We start from the raw sequence: 19809 nt of genomic DNA, 5'->3' as shown, positions 1-19809 counted from the left end.
TTCAAAGGTCTTATGCTGAGTTAAGGATGCCAGTCTGGAAAGGTCAAATACTGTATGGTTCCATGTATATGACGTCCTAGAAAAGCCAAAACTCTAGTGACAAACAGCTGTGGTTACCTGGGGGAGGGTGTGAGCACAAAGGGATAGCAGTTTGGGAAGCGATGGAGTTGGAGGTTACACAAATGGGTACTCGCGTGAAAATCCATATAGCTGGACACCCCTCAAAAAGTCAATTTCACTGCACATTAATTCAATCTTTTTTTTTTCTTTTTTTTTGGGGGGGGGGGTCGCCTTGTGCGGCTTGTGGGATCTTAGTTCCCCCACCAGGGACTGAACCCGGGCCCTTGGCAGTGAGAATGCAGACACCTAACCACTGGACCGCCAGGGAGTTCCCCACTGCACATGAATTTTAAAATTAACATAAAAACACACTTGAAGCTGCTTCTATAGAATTGTGAGAAATAAGCATTGTAAGAAAAGCAGTTGGAGAAGAAAATTCGCTTTTCCCTATCCCCCGCCAGCTTCTCAGTGTTTTGGTGCTATCAACTGGGGTTTTTCCTAAATTATGGATCTTTTTTTTTCAATAATTAATTTAATTCCATTTAAAAATTTAAATGCCATAAAATACCCTGCCCTGACCCACAGAGTCCCTTCAGTGGCCGCGACCTCTCTCTCTGTCCCCACCACCTGACTGAACACAGCCCCCCAAAATCTAAGTTTTCCAAACTTAGTGTCCCCATTTCAGTCACTATTATTCACTCTCCAGCTGGCTCCAAATTTGTTTATAAAGAAGTTACCAGTAACCTCCCTGTCACTAGTCCAGTGGACATGTTGCAGTCTGTTTTACGTGACGTTGCAGTGACATTTGGAGGACATCTGTCCCCCTCTCCTTGAAGCACCCCTTCTCTTGGATTCCTCAACAGCACTGATTCTGGCCCTCCTGCCTTTCCTTTTTTTGCAGGCTTATGCTATGTGGCTTTTGAATGTGAGTTCTTTTTTTTTTTTTAATTTTATTGACGTGGAGTTGATTTACAATGTTGTGTTAATTTTGCTGTTCAGAAAGTGACTCAGTTATACATATATATACATTTTTCATATTCTTTTCCATTATGGTTTATCACAGGATATTGAATATAGTTCCCTGTGCTATAGAGTAGGACCTTGTCATTGATCCATCCTCTATATACTAGTTAGTTTGCAGCTGCTCATTCCAAACTCCCATTCCTTCCCTCCCTCACCCCCCTCCCACTCAGTAACCACAAGTCTGTTCTCTATGGCTGTGAGTCTGTTTCTGTTTCGTAGATAAGTTCATTTGTGTCGTATGTTAGATTCCCCATAGAAGTGATATCATATGGTCTCTTTCTCTTTCAGACTTACTTCACTCACTGTGATAATCCCTAGGTCCATCTATGTTGCTGCAGATGGCATTATTTCATTCTTTTTAATGGCTGAGCAATATGTATATATACATGTAGACCACATCTTCTTTAGACTGTGAGGAGTTCTTAACTGTTCCTCTTGGGTCCTCTCTCTGGTCCCTCTCTCTCAGCACAACTCTTCATACCACTGGCTCCAGTTACTTCCTATATGCAGAGAGCTCACAGTTTGTATCCCAAGCTGGGCAGTGCCTTTCCACTCCAGTTATACATCCTACTTGACGGTGTTGCCTTGTACATTCCTCAAACTTAGCACATGCTAAAGAGAATTTATCATCTTTCCCGTGTTCTGATAATTTCCCAGGGTTTCTTATCTGAGTCACAACAGTCAGGATGCTCATCTCCATTTTGAGAACCAGGAGACTCTGTAGCCCTCTTGATAACGTGAGCTCCCGCACTTCCTTCCCCAGCACATCCCCAGGTCTTGTCAGTTTCGCCTCCTGAATTTCTGTCCCATCTGTCTCATCACATGCAGTGTTTACACCACTGCTCCAGTCCAAGGGCCCCGAGGCACCGTAAGTGCTTCACACCTATTTTGACCTGCATCCCTTAGTTCTTCATGCCACAGCCGAAAAAATCTTTTCAAAGAGCAGATCTGTTCCAGACACATCCCTGCTTCAAACTGTAATGTCTCTGCACTGTTCTTGGACGACAGCAGAACTCCTCGACCTGGCCCTGGCCCTGGCCTCCAAGTGTCCACAGCTCTTAGCCTCACCTCACACTGCTCTGCCTCACTCCTGCCACTTCACCCACGCCGTCTGCACTCGCTTCCACGGCTGCAGGAACAAAATCATACAGACCAGGAGGCGGAAACAAACTTATTTCTCACATTTCTAGAGGCTGGAAGTTCAAGATCAAGGGGTCAGCAGGTCTGTTTCTCCTGAGGCCTCTCTCCTTGGCTTGCCGACAGCCGCCTTCTTGCTGTGTCCTCACATGACCTCTCCTGTGTCTGCACCTCCTTGGTGTCTGTCTGTCTCTCTCTCTCTCGTCTTATGAAGACACCAGTCATACTGATGTAGCCCACCCCATCCTACTGGCCTCATTTTAGCTTAATCACCTCTTTGAAGGCCCTGTGGCCAAATACAGTCACATGGATGGGAGCCCACCTGTAGGACCGCATTTAACTTTACCTCTTGAAAGGCTCTATCACCAAATAGGGTTCCATTCTGAGGTACTGGGGGTTGGGACTTCAACATAGGAAATTTGCGGGGCGGGGTGGGATACAGTTCAATCCATAACATTGCCTTTCACTCAGTCCTTTGTCTGCCGCGGAGCCTTTGCACCTGCTGTTCCCTCCTCTCCTGACTCCCCCTTTGAATCACGGGAAGGGCCACCATGGTACCCTCACTGCGTGAGTGCATTATTGATGCCTGTCTCCCCCACTCGATGATAAGCCCTGTGAGCTCAGAGATTGGATCTCTTTTGGCTCATTATTGCTTCCCCGGTACATCCCACACTGACTGGCACAAAGTAGGTGCTTAGTAAAAAAAAATGTGATAAGTGGGTAGTCACACCTTGACACTGCCTCTCTCCCCGAACGCACGACACCTTGATTTTCTGTCCTCTGTGTTTATGCAAACTTGGAAAATGGCTTTGCATTCAGTGTTTGTTGTACATCACAAATCTGTATTTTCTCCAGGGAAAACAAGTTATTCTCTATTGTGGTATTCTTTTAAGCTGTAGTTTTGCTGACATTAAGGATATATTAAAGTTGGGGGGGAAGAGAATTATTGCTGCTATATTGCCCCATAAGAGGATAAACTGTCTGTATTAAAGTACCAACACTCCAGTCTTTGCTTTTATTGAAGTCAGTTTTTCTTACTCTTTAAACCAGTTTCTATGTAGCATATTTTCCTCAGTCTGCACAACAAGTTCTCTGCAATGTTGCTTTATTTTTAAAGAGTATTAGCATTTCAAAGATCTAAGTCAAATTAAAGCGGTGCTTATGTTCCAGTGTTTGTGAACTGCTGGAAAGTGTATGCTGGAGGAAAGGTAAACCAGACACTGAGTTTGGGGGCAGAAACAACTGCTAAGAACTTCTTCTTTCAAGCATTACTTATTATCCTGGAAGTTCTTTCAACCCAAGGGCAGGTAGGGGCAAACTGGGGGAGTTTATTTTTTATTTTAATATTTACTTGTTTTGGCTGCCCCAGGTCTTAGTTGCAGCACGCAGGATCTTAGTTGCAGCATGTGGACTTCTTTTTTTTTTTTTTTTTTTTTAAATTTTATTTTATTTATTTATTTATTTTTTGGCTGTGTTGGGTCTTCCTTTCTGTGCGAGGGCTTTCTCTAGTTGCGGCAAGCGGGGACCACTCTTCATCGCCGTGCACGGGCCTCTCACTATCGCGGCCTCTCTTGTTGTAGAGCACAGGCTCCAGACGCGCAGGCTCAGTAGTTGTGGTACACGGGCCCAGCTGCTCCGCGGCATGTGGGATCCTCCCAGACCAGGGCTTGAACCCGTGTCCCCTGCATTGGCAGGCAGACTCTCAACCACTGCACCACCAGGGAAGCCCATGTGGACTTCTTAGTTGCGGCATGCGAGCTCTGAGTTGTGGCACGTGACCTCTGAGTTTCGGCACGCGGGATCTAGTTCCCCGACCAGGGATGGAACCCGGGCCCCCTGCGTTGGGAGCACAGAGTGTTACTGGACCACCAGGGAAGTCCCGGGGAGTTTACTTCAAAAGCATCGTTTTCTTGTATACATTTAGTAAAAAATTAAATTTGAGAAAATTTACCTCAAATTTAATAGACGAGATCAATTACAGCAATTATTTCTTTTATGAAAGGATGAAAGATCCTGTATATTGAAGATATAATTTGATAGGATGAAAGATCCTGTATATTGAAGATATAATTTGATAGGTAAAAATTTGCTTTATACATGAGATTTTAGAAAACTTTCACTGCATAAACAAAAGTATAGTATGTTGCATTTGGAGTTGATTATGCTAATGTACCACTGTGTGACATGAAGAAAAAAAACCTGAAAATTTTGTAGCTTTAAGTACATACTCAGGTTTTTGGAGTGGTACAGGACTTCTTTGCCTGTATGGATGGCTTTATATGGGCTCATAAAACTTCTCACCTTTTTTCTCAGTTGTAATATTGGTCAAGCATCATAATTTAAAATATCTACATTAGCTATGCACATAAATTACATTATAGTCTTAGAAGCAAAAATATTATTTAAATTAAAATAGTAAAGGGCCTGGTAATACAGTTATTTGCCAATTCCAAATCCAAACTTTTAAAACTAATAAACTCAGATACTTAATAAAATAATTAAAAAATAATATTTATAAAATAATTCACCTCAGAGTTTCTTTAATCTGCCCAACTTTATACTGTCTGCAAATTGTGGCTTGGTTTTACCCCAAGCAATTTTCCAGGGACAAATCAATTTAGGAAACTATGCTACATCTTTGCACCCATTTGTACACAACTGTGCGGTTGTGGGATCTATTTGTGTCACACAATAGCAAAAACTATGTACTGAAAGTGGGAAAATATCAGCAAATAAGAGAGTAAAGGAAGTGAAGCTAGATTTAGCCATGCACATGGCAACAGTTGTAACTGACAGATAACACACAGGGAGCAGGGAAAGGCATTTACTTTGTATATTAGCAACTAGGTGGTCAGATAATAATGTTTACAACTTGGTAAATGTTTTTAGTCCAATTGAGGAGTCAGCTGAGATAATTTGTTAAAAGTCTGTCTCTTTCACCTTGTCCTGATGGAACTGTTCTGTCTCTAAACTGTGGTGATGAATACAGGAACCTACACATGATAAAACTGCAGAGCTCAGTACACACACACACACACACACACACACACACACAGATGAGTACATAAAACTGGGGAAATCTGAATAAGATGGGTGGATTGTATTAATATCCTGGTTGTGATATCGCACTACAGTTTTGCAAGATGTTCCCATTGAGGAAAACTAGGTAAAGGGCACAGGGTTCTCTGTTATCTCTTACAACTGCTCGTGAACCTACAGTTATCTCAACAGAAGCGTCGACTAAAGAAAAGCTCATCACTTATGTTGGTAGCACCAGGGACTGTGGAACGGGGATGACACACCAGAGAGAGCACCCCTTATTTGCTTCTCAGGTGTGGTCTCCAAATCAACAGCATCAGCATCATGGGGGCATTAGTGAAGAATGAACATTCTCAGGCCCCATCCAAACCTATAAAATCAGGAACTCTGGAGGTGGGACCCTACAATCTCTGGTTTAACAAGCCTGCCTGGTGATTCTACCATATGCCAGAGTTTGAGAACTACCGATCTGGTTCAAGCCCATCCCTGTTCAGTGAAGGATCTGAGAGCCATAGGAAGTGAAGGGATCTGTGTAGTGTGGGTAAGGCACCTACTAATGAATAAAGCTAAGGCTAGACCCTGGGTGTCCCGACTACCAACCACTCCAGGATTTTGTCCATTGAGCAGTGTCGTGATGCTAATTACATCTCTGCCTTCTCTGAGGAAGAGGAAAAAATAATTTATGGAGAATGAAGGGCGGATGATAGACTCTAAAACTAGCCTTGCGAATCGATGTGGAATTTACGGGACTATTGATCTTCTGAATCTCATTTCTTCCCTCCTCGTGACCTATCCATTACCAGCGTAGCCATGTCTGTCTTAATAAATTAGCGCTTTTTATTCCACAAGATTGCTCCAATGGCCCAGCTATAGCAATATTTCTACCCAAAGGGAGTTCTTCATCTAAATATATTTTGGCAGTCAAATTCATTATTCATGTTTTTGAAGATTTATTTAATGAATTTTTTTCTACAACAGCAGCTTCTACCTAATACGTATATAGTCAATTAAAAAGGCAAAAAAAAATATGTTACATTATATATATATTAAATGATTATATTTTTTCTTTGCCTTTTTAACTCATTCTTTCAACACAGTTTTTGAGTGCCAAGCATGTACCAAACACTGTACTGAGGGAAGGAATGGAAGTAATTATGTACTGTTGCCAGTGTTCTATCAGTTCACTGCCTGTTGGAAAAGTTTTCAATCATATCATCAAAATACAATGCAATAAATGTTAACAGAGGTAGGCACAAAGCAATACTTGACATTTATTAAGTATTTACTCTGGGCCAGGCACCACAATAAATGCTTTGCACGTTGGTTCACTTAGTCCTCATTTCCATTTTCCAAAAAAGAACACTTAGGGGGCTCCAAGCAATGAAGCCTGTCACCCAAGGATCACACACTCTATGAAGTGAGGAAGCCACTTTGGTGCCTGGGACTGGGTGCCCAGAGGCAGACCTCCCTGGGCCTGGGGAAAGGAAAAGAGGCTTAGAGGGGACTTTACAGATTTCGTTTTTTAGGATAAGTAAGGAACTTGTCAAAAGTAGAATTCTGTGCTTAGTGATTATGAAATGGCGTTGGAATTACCATTACATCACTGATACCAGAGCCATCGCAAGTCTTATTAATTCTCGACCGACCGCTTGGATGTCGTCCAACGCTAGCTACAAAGTGTAACAACCGCCTGTTTTTACAGTATTGTTCAATTATAGAAATGTCTTTCCAAACGAACGCACTTCCCTTCTTTCTCATCTTCCAGAAAACATGATTGTTTCTGAGCTGAGTTTTTTTTTTTAGTTGAAGTACAGTTGATTTAACAATGTTGTGTTAATTTCTGCTGTACAGCAAAGTGATTCAGTTATACATATATGTACATTTTTTAATATTCTTTTCCATTATGGTTTATCACAAGATATTGAATACAGTTCCCTGTGCTATACGGGAGGACCTTGTTGTTTATCCATCCCATATATACTAGTTTGCCTCTGCTCATCCCAAACTCCCAGTCCTTCTCTCCCCCACCACCCTCCCCCTTGGCAACCGCAAGTCTGTTCTGTGAGTCCATTTGCTTCCTAGAAAAGTTCATTTGTGTCATATTTTAGATTCCACATGTAAGTGATATCATATGGTATTTGTCTTTCTCTTTCTGACTTACTTCACTTAGTATGATCATCTCTAGGTCTATCCATGTTACTGCAAATGGCATTATTTCATTCTTTTTTATGGCTGAGTAATATTCCATTGTATATATGTGCCACATCTTCTTTAGCCATTCATCTGTCGATGGGCATTTAGGTTGTTTTCATGTCTTGGCTATTGTGAGTAGTGCTGCTATGTACATAGAGGCGCATGTCTCTTTTTGAATTATAGTTTTGTCTGTGTATATCCCCAGGAGTTGGACTGCAGGATCATATGGCAACTCTGTTTTTAGCTTTTTGAGGAACCTACATACTGTTTTCCATAGTATCAGCACCAGTTTTAATTCAATGGCTGTTAAGTGATTGGGATTTGGACAGGTGAATAAGGCTTTTCAGTTTCAGAAATGAACATCAGCTGTCTTTGACATTTCTTTTTTGAAATAAATTCTAAGCGTGATGTACTCTGTCAAAGAAAAACCACTAGTACGGGTACATTTCTTTTTGAAGCATCATTTTTACTTGGAAGTTAAAAGTATTTCTTCATAATTCATTGGTCATCTTATTTTAAGGTTTACTTACTAATATGTTGCACTGGGATTCTGAAAAAAATCTCCTTTAAATTTTTTAATGAATATCTCATTTCCCCCCTTAATTTAAAAAGTGTTAAGATATTTGTGTATGTAAGAATACTAGAAGATATAAATATATGCATATATATACACATATATACATGATACATATATTAAGAAATTGACATATGTTGATAGTAATTTTTGGATACATAATACGATAATGGATTATTTTCTTTTATGTTTATCTGTTATTCAGATTTTATGCAATGAACAAGTACTACATTTATAATCTTTTTTTTTCATAGTACTGAAACCGCTAAGAAAAATGAAGTTTTTTTAAGGTGTGGGACTCTGTGTGATTAACTGTTATTTAACTGAGTACATGGATGAAAATCTTTGTGATCAAATTTCTTTTTATTGAGACATTCCTGACATATACCATTAGATTATTTCAGGTATACAACATGACTTGACCCATGTATATATTGTGTTATGATCACAGAAAGTCTAGTTACAAGTTTATGTACAAACAGTTACGAGTTTTCTTGTGAGGAGAACTCCTAAGATCCACTCTCCTAGCAACTTTCAAATATACAGTATTAGTAACTACAGTCACCACGCTGTGCGTCACATCCGTGGGACTTACTTGTACTTTTGACCACCCTCACCCACCCCCCACTTCCCACCTCTGGCTACCCCCAATCTGTTCTTTTTACCTATGCTTTTTTTTTCCCTCCAATTCCACATTTCAGTCAAGATTCTATCACTGGATCACATGGTAGCTCTATTTTTAATTTTTGGAGGAACCTCCATATCATTTTCCATAGTGACAGCACCAGTTCACATTCCCACCAACAGTGCCAGGAGGGTTTCCTTTTCTCCACATTATCACCACAGCACTTATTATCTTTTTGATGATAGCCATCCTAACAGGTGTGAGGTGATATCTCATTGGGGTTTTGATTTACATTTCCCTGATGGTTAGGGATGTTGAGCGCCTTTTCATATACCTGTCGGCCATCTGTATGTCGTCTTTGGAAAAATGTCTATTCAGGTCTTCTTCCCATTTGTTAATTGGACTGTTTGGTTTTTGCTATTAAGCTGTAAGAGTTCTTTATATATTTTGGAAATTAACTCATCCTATACAAGCATGCCTCATTTTACTGTGCTTTTTCACTTTATTGCACTTTGCAGATATTGTGTTTTTCACAAATTGAAGGTTTGTGGCAACCCTGGCCTTGAGCAAGTCTATTGGCACCATTTTTCTAACATTGCTCGCTTCGTGTTTTTGTGTTACATTCTGGTTATTCTCACAATATTTCAAACTTTTTCATTATATTTGCTATGGTGATCTGTGATCAGTGATCTTCATTACTACTATGACTCTCTGAAGGGTCAGATGATGGTTAGCATTTTTTAGCAATCAAGTATTTTTTAATTATGTACATGGATTTTATAAGACATAATGCTTTTGCACACTTAATAAACTACAATTTAGTGTAAACATAACTTTTATATGCACTGGGAAACCAAAAAGTTCATGTGACTTGCTTTATTGTGGTAGTCTGGAACCAAACCTGCAATATCTCTGATGTATGCCTGTATATATGATTTGCAAATATTTTCTCCCATTTGGCAGGTTGCCTTTTCATTTTGTTGATGGTTTCCTTTGCTGTGCAGAAGCTTTTTAGTTTGATGTAGTCTCACTTGTTTACTTTGGGTTTTCTTGTGTTTGCTTTTGGTGTCAAATCCAAAACAGCATTGCCAAGACAAATGTCAAGGAACTTACCACCTTTGTTTTTTTCTAGTTTTATGGTTTCGGGATATACATTTAAGCCTTTAATCCATTTTGAGCTGATTTTCGTGTATGGTGTAAGATAGTGGTCCAGTTTCACTCTTACGCACATGGCTGTCGTTTTCACCCAGCACAATTATTGAAGAGACTGTCCTTTTCCCCACTGTATGTTCTTGGCTCCTTTGTCATAAATTAATTGACCATATACGCATGGGTTTACTTCTGGGCTCTTCTAGTCTGTTCCACTGGTCTATGGATCTGTTTTTAACGCCAGTACCATACTATTTTATTATAGTTTTGTGATATAGTTTGAAGTCAGGAAGCATGATTCCTCCAGCTTTGTTCTTTCTCAAGATTGCTTTGGCTGTTTGGGGTCTTTTGTGATTCCATACAAATTTTAGGATTGTTCTGTATCTGTGAAAAATGCCATTAGATTTTCGATAGGGATTGCAATAAATCTGTGGATCACTTGGGTAGTATGGACATTTTGACAATATAATTCTTCCAATCCATGAGCATGGAATATCTATTTATTTGTGTCTTCAGTTTCTTTCATCAGTGTCTTACAGTTTTCAGAGTACAGGTCTTTCACCTCCTTGGTTTTATTTATTCCTAGGTATTCTTTTTGATGCAACTGTAAATGGGATTGTTTTACTTCCTCTTTCTGATAGTTCATTATTAGTGTATAGGAACGCAACAGATTTTTGTAAGCTAATTTTGTATCCTGCAACTTTACTGAATTCGTTTATTAGTTCTAACGGTCTTTTGGTGGAATCTTTAAGAGTTTTCTGCATATACTATCATGTCATCTACAAACAGTGAGAGTTTTACTTCCTTTCCAATTTATATGCCTTTTATTTGTTTCTTGCCAAACTGCTCTGGCTAGGACTTTCAATACTATGTTGAAAGAAGTGGTGAGAGTGGGCATCCCTGTGTCGTTCCTGATCTTAGAGGAAAAGCTTTCAGCATTTCCATTGAGTGTGGTGTTGGCTGTGGACTAATCAAATTTCTTAATGCTTACAATAAATACTAACTTAGATCAGAACTTGACTGTTGGGGGTCAGTGGCTGTGAAAACATTTTTAGGGCACAAAGAAGCAAGGTTATATTGGAATAAAATTTTAAAGAGCACGAGAAAAGAGAGCAAATAAGAGTGTCAGTAATGTTTTAGAACTCTATTGTGAAAGAAATGATCAAAAGGCCACTTTTATTTCTAAAACTGTTGTTTAAGGGAATTCCAATATATATGAAGTAAAGAATGTTCTAGGAAACCTCAGGTACTCATCACCTAGTTTCAACTATCATCTGTTCATGGCCAGTCTGGTTTCATTTCCAGTCTTCCCCCTGCCTTCCTCTCCTGTCTCTGAATTATTTTGAAGCTAATCCCAGACATCATATGATGTTATCTGTAAATGTTTCAGTATGTATTTCTAAACATTGGAGACCCTTTTTATTTAAACCATAATTCCATTATCGATAGACCTTAACAGTACATCCCTAATATCATCAGGTTGCCACTCAGTCATGCATCATTTCCCAACTGTCATGTATTATACATATACCCACATACATTTTATATATATAAGTATTCTATATATAAACATTTTATTCACTTATATGCATTATATTCACTTTATGCATTACAAATATATAAATTACTATTTGTTTGAATCAGGATCCAAATAAAGTCCATACATTGCAAATGTTTCCTAGGTCCTTAAATCTCTTAATCTAGTTTTCAATATATCTTTTTTATTTCCTTGTAATTTTTTGAAGAAACTGGGTCACTTATTCTGCAGGGTTTTCAGAGAGTGAATTTTGCTAACTGCATTACACTGGCGTAGTTTATATATAATTGTCTGTTCCCTGTATTTCTTATAAACTGATAGCTCCAGAAGCTCAATGGGTTTTTTTTTTTTTAGCAAAACTATGTCATGGGTGGTAATGTGACCAAATATTATTTTAAAGCCAGTAACTCAAGTGGTTTGGGCCCTGATTTTAAAGACAGCCAGGTTGAATGAAAGGACTCTAGTCATAACATACTGTGAGGCAGACAGTAGTGACTTGCCTTTTCTGGAATAATGTACTAGTTAAAATTATCTCCAGGCATCTTCTGCATGGATGCAAATGCATAAGAGGAATGAAATGGTATTCTGTAGGTCTAGGAATCTCATGGAATTGGCCCTTCATGACTGCAGTGGGCACTGTAAAATACATGTTATGCTTTATAGACCTATGATGTCTAGTAAAGTAGTTTCTGGCTATTTAACTTATTTAAATTAAATTTCAAAGATTTATTCATTCATTCACGAGTGCTGTTTCAGGTGCTCCACAGGCATATGAGGGTTGTGGCTACCATACTGGACAGCAGTGGTACAGAAATGGAGAAGCAGATGAAATGCATAAAATTTCTTTGGCATTCACGTAGATTTTTGGATGTTTATATAGTTTGTATTTCTGTAATGCTGTCTCTAACAGATAACCGCCCTTTTAAAGCATGAATGTTACAGGGCTGTTCTGTTGTTGGTGGGAAATATGAGAAGCATGTTTTTGGACAAGTTTGTTGTAGACACTCTTAAAATCTCTCCAGTTTTCTGTTGTAGTTCAGCTTGGTAATAAGCAACTCTAGACTCTATCAATCATCTCCAGAAGGCGTACCAATAGGTGGCATATAAACACAGATAAGCGTGACAGGAAGGCTGGTGATGGGTGCTAGGCTAGAGTGGTCAGAAACAAACACAGGGAAGACCTCTCTTCAAGTTTCTATTTCACAACACTTTAGTGAAATGACTTAATGAAGTTTTATAGCACCAAAACCACGTCAGCACAGAGAGCCAGAAACGTTGACTCTCACATTGTGTTTGTTAGATGTCTGGTTGAGAGAGGAATTCCCTAAATGCTAGAGGTATTGTGAAGGAACGGCTCTCTCCAAAGGATACCTGTTACCAGCTCTCTTACCTGTAGACATCAACCTCACCTACCTGAGTACCGTTTTACTTTGTCTCAATCTGGTCTAAAAATGCTGTACGTCAAGTAATCAAACTCTGCTTAACCTTTTACAGCAGAAGTTCAGAGTGAAATTGAAAGGATTTTTGAACTTGCAAGAACACTGCAACTGGTGGTCCTTGATGCAGATACTATCAATCATCCAGCACAACTTAGTAAAACCTCTCTGGCCCCTATTATAGTGTATGTCAAGATTTCTTCTCCTAAGGTAAGTAGGGTTGTTACTGTTTGCTCTGTAATGGAACTTTACTAAAATGTGTATTTATAGTCTGCTTTCCAATTATAAACTGGCTGTGTCTTTATCCATCACAAAGGGTCTGAAGAGAGATGTGGTAGCCGAGAATTGTTAAGATTCATATAAGCAAGCACGATGATGACTTTCATGGCTTAGGAGAGTGATTCCCAAAGTGTGGTCCATGGATTCCTGGTGGGGGAGGTTCTGAAACACTTTTAGAGGGTCCATGAGGTCAGAACCATTTCCATGATTATTATCTAAGCATTATCTAATACTCAGACATCCTCCCCCTTTTTCACTGGTTTGACCTTTGCACCAATGGTGCAGAAGCAGTGGTGGGTGATGTCTAAGCAGGAATCAAGACCACAGTAGCAGTAGCAGCTGTGGCATTCTCCCTCCCCATGCACTCCCAGGTTAAAAAAAAAACACACACAACCCAGTTTCACTTAAGAATGTCCTAATGAAGTAGTAAAAATGCTTAAATTTTGACTCTTCAGTACAAACCTTTTTAATATTCTATGTAACGAAATGGGAAGTACACTTCAAGTTCTTTAGCCACGTACTCGAAGTCTGTTTGTTATCTTGAGGGCAGGTACCAGTGTGATTCTTCAAGTCATAAACCAAAGTAGCCACTTTCATCCTGGAACACCATTTTTATTGGAAAGAACAACTGACATGTCCTTCAAATTTCAGGACAGATCAATGGAATTTAATGTAACAGAGTAAGAAAAGTTCATTGATAGGGGTTTAGATTTCACATGAGAGCTAGTCTTTAAAAAGCTACCACTTGTTTACTGTAGTATCAAAGAAAGATATCCACAATTATCTGAAAAGGCTACTAAAATACTCCTTTTCTGAATTACGTATCTATAGGGGAGTGGATTTTCTTTGCCTGTTTCAAACAATATACTGTGGCAGATTAAATGTAGAAGCAGGGAACATCAGCTATCTTCTGTGAAGCCAGGCATTAGAGAAAACTGCAAATAATTTAGCTATTTTTATCAGAATGTGTGACATGTTAACATATAAGAGGTTTACTGGTCATTCTTAAATGAATTTTTCAGTTTTAATTTCTAATATGTAACTATTACAGTTCACATAAAAAGCTCTTGGGAGTTCTCCAAAGGTTTTAAACACATAAATCATGAGACAAAGTTTGAGAACTGCTAGCCTTGAAAAAAGACAAGACTCATAAAAATCTCCATGCTGGTGATTTTTGAAGCTTGCAACTGAGATTTATGTTAACGTGTTAATTTTGCTGATCATCTTGAAGATTCTGTTTTCTAGCTCAATCTATTTGTAAACCATTAGTGCTGTATGCAAAAGACCCCAGAGAAAGGAATGAATAATGAACCTTGTTGTTTACCTGAGTGCAGATACCCCAGTTTAAGAATCTCATCTTTCACAGGTTTTACAAAGGTTAATAAAATCTCGAGGGAAATCTCAAGCTAAACACCTCAATGTTCAGATGGTAGCAGCAGATAAGCTGGCTCAGTGCCCTCCGGTAAGTCTCTCTCTGCAGTATAATCCACTTGAAGGCTTCAGACCCACATTCTGTTAACAAAAACCAGACGGACAGGTAAACACCTGTCCAGGGAGAGAACCCTGCCCATTAACAGTGGGTTTCCTCCCAAAGACGGGAACAGTCTACCTCTTACCACGAGCACAAGCACTTGTCTAGGTCATGGTCGTGGCTTACGAACGGCTACGGTGTGTTCCGTGGTGACCTCGCTTTGTTAATCTAACACCTCAGTACTATCTTAAATGAAACACAATCGTTGTTTAAAAACTTTGGTTTAAAAGACGGCTCTGTTTGGGGCTGGTTTATTATTCACTTCTAGTCAGGGAGCAAGTTGCTGACTCTTCATCACCATCTAAGAAATTGATCTGAGACCATTTCTAAACCACTCAGTAACCAGATTCTGACCGCTGAACACATTCCTACCTCGAATCCCTTGCTCTGCATACCACGCTTTGGGACTGTATGCTTCTGGCTTTTTTAAAATGAAGGTATCTCAGAAGCCTTATGAACTATGATCAGATCCACGTGTAATTACTGGGAGTACGTTAACATTTATAGGAACTCTGAACTGTTTTGCGGTCTGGACCACATCAAATCATTAGAGGCTTCGGCTTCCTCACGTCTTCACCTCACCTCAGTCATTTCCAAGGGTCAGCTTTTCATAGTCTCTGTCAAAGACAGGCTTCTTCCTGTACTGCGTGTTTGGCTTATAGTCTCATTTTCTTTTCTATGTCTCTCCCCTAGCATAGGATCAGTTCCTTTTTTCAGTGTGGGCCACTTTTCTCTGGTGGCCCTAACAACTGTTATCACACCTGCTCACTTCCTGGTCATTCACACGGCGAAGCAGCCGTGTCCTCCACAGCGACCTGAGGCCAGACGCGCATGACCTGACCTTAGCGGATGGCCCGCCCAGGCGAGGAGGGAGGAGGAGCCCGTCGCCTCGGGCAGGGACGCGGCCTGCAGCTCTCGGGCGCCCTCCTTGCTCCGCGCGTGCGGGGAGGCGCCGGGGGGCCCTGGCTGCCGTCAGCGTGCCGCCTGCACTGTCTGCCCCTGCAGGAGCTGTTCGATGTGATTCTGGACGAGAACCAGCTCGAGGACGCCTGTGAGCACCTTGCCGACTACCTGGAGGCCTACTGGAAGGCCACCCACCCTGGCAGCAGCAGCCTCCCCAACCCCCTCCTCAGCCGCACCTTGGCCACCTCGACCCTGCCCATCAGCCCCGCTCTGGTCCCCAGCTCACAGGTGAGGGGCGCTCCCTTCTCCGCTCGCGCCACTGGGGTCCCGGGCTCCGGGGCGGTGCTCGTGCCGGTCGGGCAGCCCTGTCCAGAATGAGGTGGAACACCGAGTCCCTTAAGTGTCTCCAGCGTGAGCCAGGCGCCTGTAAGAGGAGGAGTGTAAACAGCATCCTGTGAAGTACCGTAAGTCCCCCATATACGAACGAGTTCCGTTCCGAGAATGCGTTCCTAAGCCCAGCAAAGTTAGCCTAGGCTACCCACTAACCCAATCGGCTATATAGTACTGTACCGTGCGTGACAGGTTTATCTTACCTTGCACACAAATAATACAGAAAAAACAAAAGATAAAACATTTTTAACCTTACAGTACAGTCCCTTGAAAAGGACAGTAGTACCCGCTAGGTCACCACTGCTTTTACGCTCGCTTCCAACCATCCTGGGCTTGAAATAAAGATACTGTACTACCGTACTCTATACGGTAAAGAACACAAAAGCACCACTTGTAGAGGATGCACGCACATGACAATGTACGCCAGACAAATGATCTAACTTACGTGATTCGACATGCGAAGCTATGTTTGCATCTTTGAAAGTTCACAACCTGAAGGTCTGTATGTAGGGGACTTACTGTATATAAACTGTAAAATCCGCTCTCCCCATATTCTGGTAGGGCCAGGATAGAGGAACTTTCTATGTGGCCGGCAGCACAGACTGTGGACTCAGACTACCTGGGTTCAATTCCCTCTCCACCCCTTCCCAGGGGTTTAACCTTGGATAAAATCCTTACCTGCCCTTTGCCTCAGGAATACCAATGACCCTACCTCCTGGGGCTGTCATGTGACTTTTCTCATGAGATTGGCTTACAGGGTTGTTGTATTTAATCAGTCAATATACGCGACTGTCTGATAACACTGCTGGTCTCATATTAAGTGCCACTTACTTAAGCATTTGACATTTTATCATTTTTTTCCCTTAAAGCCAACATCCTACGAACTTTTAATCTTCCCACCTGTATTCGAGCAGAGGTGGTTAAGTGTCCACCCATGTGTAGACAGATCTCAGGCACCTGTATCTATATTTGAACCACAAGAGAACATATAAAAGAATGCCCTCCCTCCTTCATTCATTCATTTAAAAAAATAAAGTTACTCTGTGTGCTGTTCTAGGCGCTTACAGATTAACAGAAAGTCCAACACAATATAAATGCTACAGGATGTTATCGAACAAATTAAGCGACCAAGCTAGGTGAGATTTCATTTCAGCACGTTAGAGACTTTGAAAAGGGACTAGACTTCTATGGACTGGCCTTCGTGACAGCTCCCCAGACCCCGACCTTGGCTGAGACCTGTGTCTGCTCCTTCGCCTCCAGGGTTCTCGAGGGGATCCGAGGACCGATCGCACGGCTGCCGCCCGTCCTGCCTCCCAAGCTGAAGAAGAACCCTGCCCAGACCCGGTCAAGAAACCCCAGCACCACAGCCATCGCAGCGGGGCCAGCCGAGGCCTCTCCAGGCAGGAGACCTTGGATTCAGAAACGCAGGAGAGTCGCGACTCCGCATACGCGGAGCCCAAGGAAGATTATTCCCACGAACACGCAGACCACTGTGCCCCGCACCGAGATCACAGCCACCGAGAGGAACCCCACGGGGGCGGGGAGCGCAGGCACAGGGAGTCCCGGCACCGCTCGCGGGACCCGGATCGAGAGCAGGACCACAACGAGGGCGACAAACAGTGGAGCCGCCACAAATCCAAGGATCGCTACTGTGACAGGGAGGGGGAAGGGGTGTCCAGGAGACGGCACGAGGCTGGGGACTGGAACAGGGAGGTTTACATCCGCCAGTGACTTTCGCCCTTTTGTGTCGTTGGTTTTTTAAGTAGATCAAGTCTTGTATACCACCACCCTCCAACTCAATCTTGGGGGTCTACATTGCAATCATATGTGATCTGTCTTGTATATTTTGTACTGCTGTTGCTTGGATAGCAACAGCATGAAATAGAGAATATACTTTTTTTTTTTCCTTTTGTAAGTAAGTGCTATATAAATTCGCCTGGAAAGGCTGCAGTCCTCTGGTTGTCTACTGGACTTTGAAAACTGTCTAGGATCGCTGCCACTTGAACAATATCGTCTGTTGCCATCCAGGTGGCATCAGGGTTATAAGAAGCATAGCTGATGTTTTCGAAAATGTGGTTGATGTATCCAGCGGGCCAGAATCAATCGGCCCACATAAAACGTGGAATTTCTTGATTCTCCCGATTTTGAAATATGTAGGCACCTGATTTGCATATTCATCCATGGACCACTGTTTCTTGCTTGTACCTCTGGCTGACTGACTAAATTTGGGGACAGATTGTCTTGCCTTACACAAAGGGGATCAAAGTCAGAATCTATTTTCTATGTACTAGTATTGTGTACTGTATAGACAGTTTGTAAATGTTATTTCTGCAAACACCTTCTTATGATAATTATATATAATATATATATATATATATATATATCAATCAATCAGTTTGATCACACTATTTTAGAGTCTTAATGCCAAGCCAGCAGATTTGCTTTCTGAATTACAGGGACTAGAAATGCCCACCTTCAGGAAATTTGTAATAACGTCGTCTAGACACCTGTTCCCGTTCTAGTAGAGAGTCTGTACATACTGTAAATACGTGTGACCGCCTGACTTGAAAAGGTTTGATTTCTGAATGTTTCACCATCCCTGTACGTTAATCATTGTGACCATAAATTCTGGGAAATATAACCAAACTCCAAGGGTTGCTCCGCTCCGTGCAGTTCACACTGATGAGTGTGACAGCCTCATCCTGCATAGCCAGTGTCTCAGGTCACGGCACTGTGGGCTGGGAGCCGCGTGCGCACGAGCCAGTGACGGGCGTGCACGCTGACGACTGCGGCAGCCAGCCCGGGGCCGAGCCGTCAGGGCCCAGGAGGGCGCTCACCGCCAGAGGGGACGCCCTGGAGAGCTGCCCCCCGCTGGCTCCTGGAGAGGGACCGTACGGGCCACTCTGACTGAGTGTTTCACTGGAAATGTCCGACGACCTCTCGTCTGAGGGAGAAGCGTTTACACAGTTGCTCCCGACTCCCCCATCTCCTCACCTCGCCCGCCGTGCCTGCTGTGTCCCCCACGCTGCCCGCTCCGACACTTTCACTGTCCGTCACAATCTCCAAGTGCTTCTTATGACCAAAGCTTCTGCTCTTCGGAAGAAATCAGGGCAAAATGAGGTGACTTGAAGTGAACAAGACGTTGAGGAGGTTTTCCTGCATCAGACACCTGCTCTGAGGGGACGCCAGAAGATGCTGTGGCCCTGCGTCAGGGACACCGCTGAACGCGGCCCACGAGGTGGTGGTCACGCTGAGCCTGAAACCTCCTCTGTCTCTCCTAAGTGTCCATCTGTCCAGCTATGACTGGACAGGTAGGACAGACAGTATTAGGCGTGCAAGTACCTGGCACTTGAAGTCTGTCCCTGGAAAACGCCTGTCTTGATTGCCTACCTTCAGACCTGGACATTAAAAATTACTATTTTGTTAAATAAGTTAAGCTATTTTTTGTTTCGCTTCTTTGATTATTCCAGGTTCTTGCCAAATATTCTTGGACCTTTGTAAGTACAACTGTTTCACATCTAACTCCTTATTCCTCTCCCCCAAAGAAAACTCAGAGTTGTAAAAATGAGTTAACATATATAGTGTTTTATCAGCTAATATAGGAACCATTTCCCTCAATCTCTTTGTTAATTAGCTCTGTACTGTTGACATACCTTTATTTATTGAATATAAAAACAGTAGTCATAATATATAAATTTTTGATGTAAAATATTCACATCATTGGGAAACCGTATTCCAATTAAAGTTACTTTTATAAAATACTTCCCATCAACTGTCCATCACGGTACCACATCGATGATCACCAGCCCCAACCTTTCCTATACAAAGTTTCATCCCAGTTCATGACTTTGGAATATGTAAATTCTTGAAGTACAACTGGTATGTATCTTTTTTGCTGCTACCATTAATCCCTTTCAAAGAATCATGCTAACG

General features: G+C 41.7%; 1 protein-coding gene across 5 annotated transcripts in view; it reads left to right on the top strand.

Moving 5' to 3' along the window:
* The window catches only part of CACNB2 (calcium voltage-gated channel auxiliary subunit beta 2), a 416180-nt gene extending 397309 nt beyond the window's left edge, over nucleotides 1-18871 (top strand). For all 5 annotated transcript variants that reach the window (XM_036842143.1, XM_036842140.1, XM_036842141.1 and 2 more), the window contains 4 exons: nucleotides 12832-12983; nucleotides 14419-14514; nucleotides 15589-15774; nucleotides 17137-18871. In XM_036842143.1, the coding sequence (XP_036698038.1) occupies nucleotides 12832-12983; nucleotides 14419-14514; nucleotides 15589-15774; nucleotides 17137-17607 (905 nt within the window). In that variant the 3' untranslated portion in view covers nucleotides 17608-18871. The remainder of the gene's footprint in view (nucleotides 1-12831; nucleotides 12984-14418; nucleotides 14515-15588; nucleotides 15775-17136) is intronic.
* Nucleotides 18872-19809: the final 938 nt, after the last annotated feature.

Source organism: Balaenoptera musculus, chromosome 2 (assembly GCF_009873245.2).
Source record: "Balaenoptera musculus isolate JJ_BM4_2016_0621 chromosome 2, mBalMus1.pri.v3, whole genome shotgun sequence".
Taxonomy (NCBI): Eukaryota; Metazoa; Chordata; class Mammalia; order Artiodactyla; family Balaenopteridae; genus Balaenoptera; species Balaenoptera musculus.
This window is presented reverse-complemented; position numbering and strand designations above follow the sequence as displayed.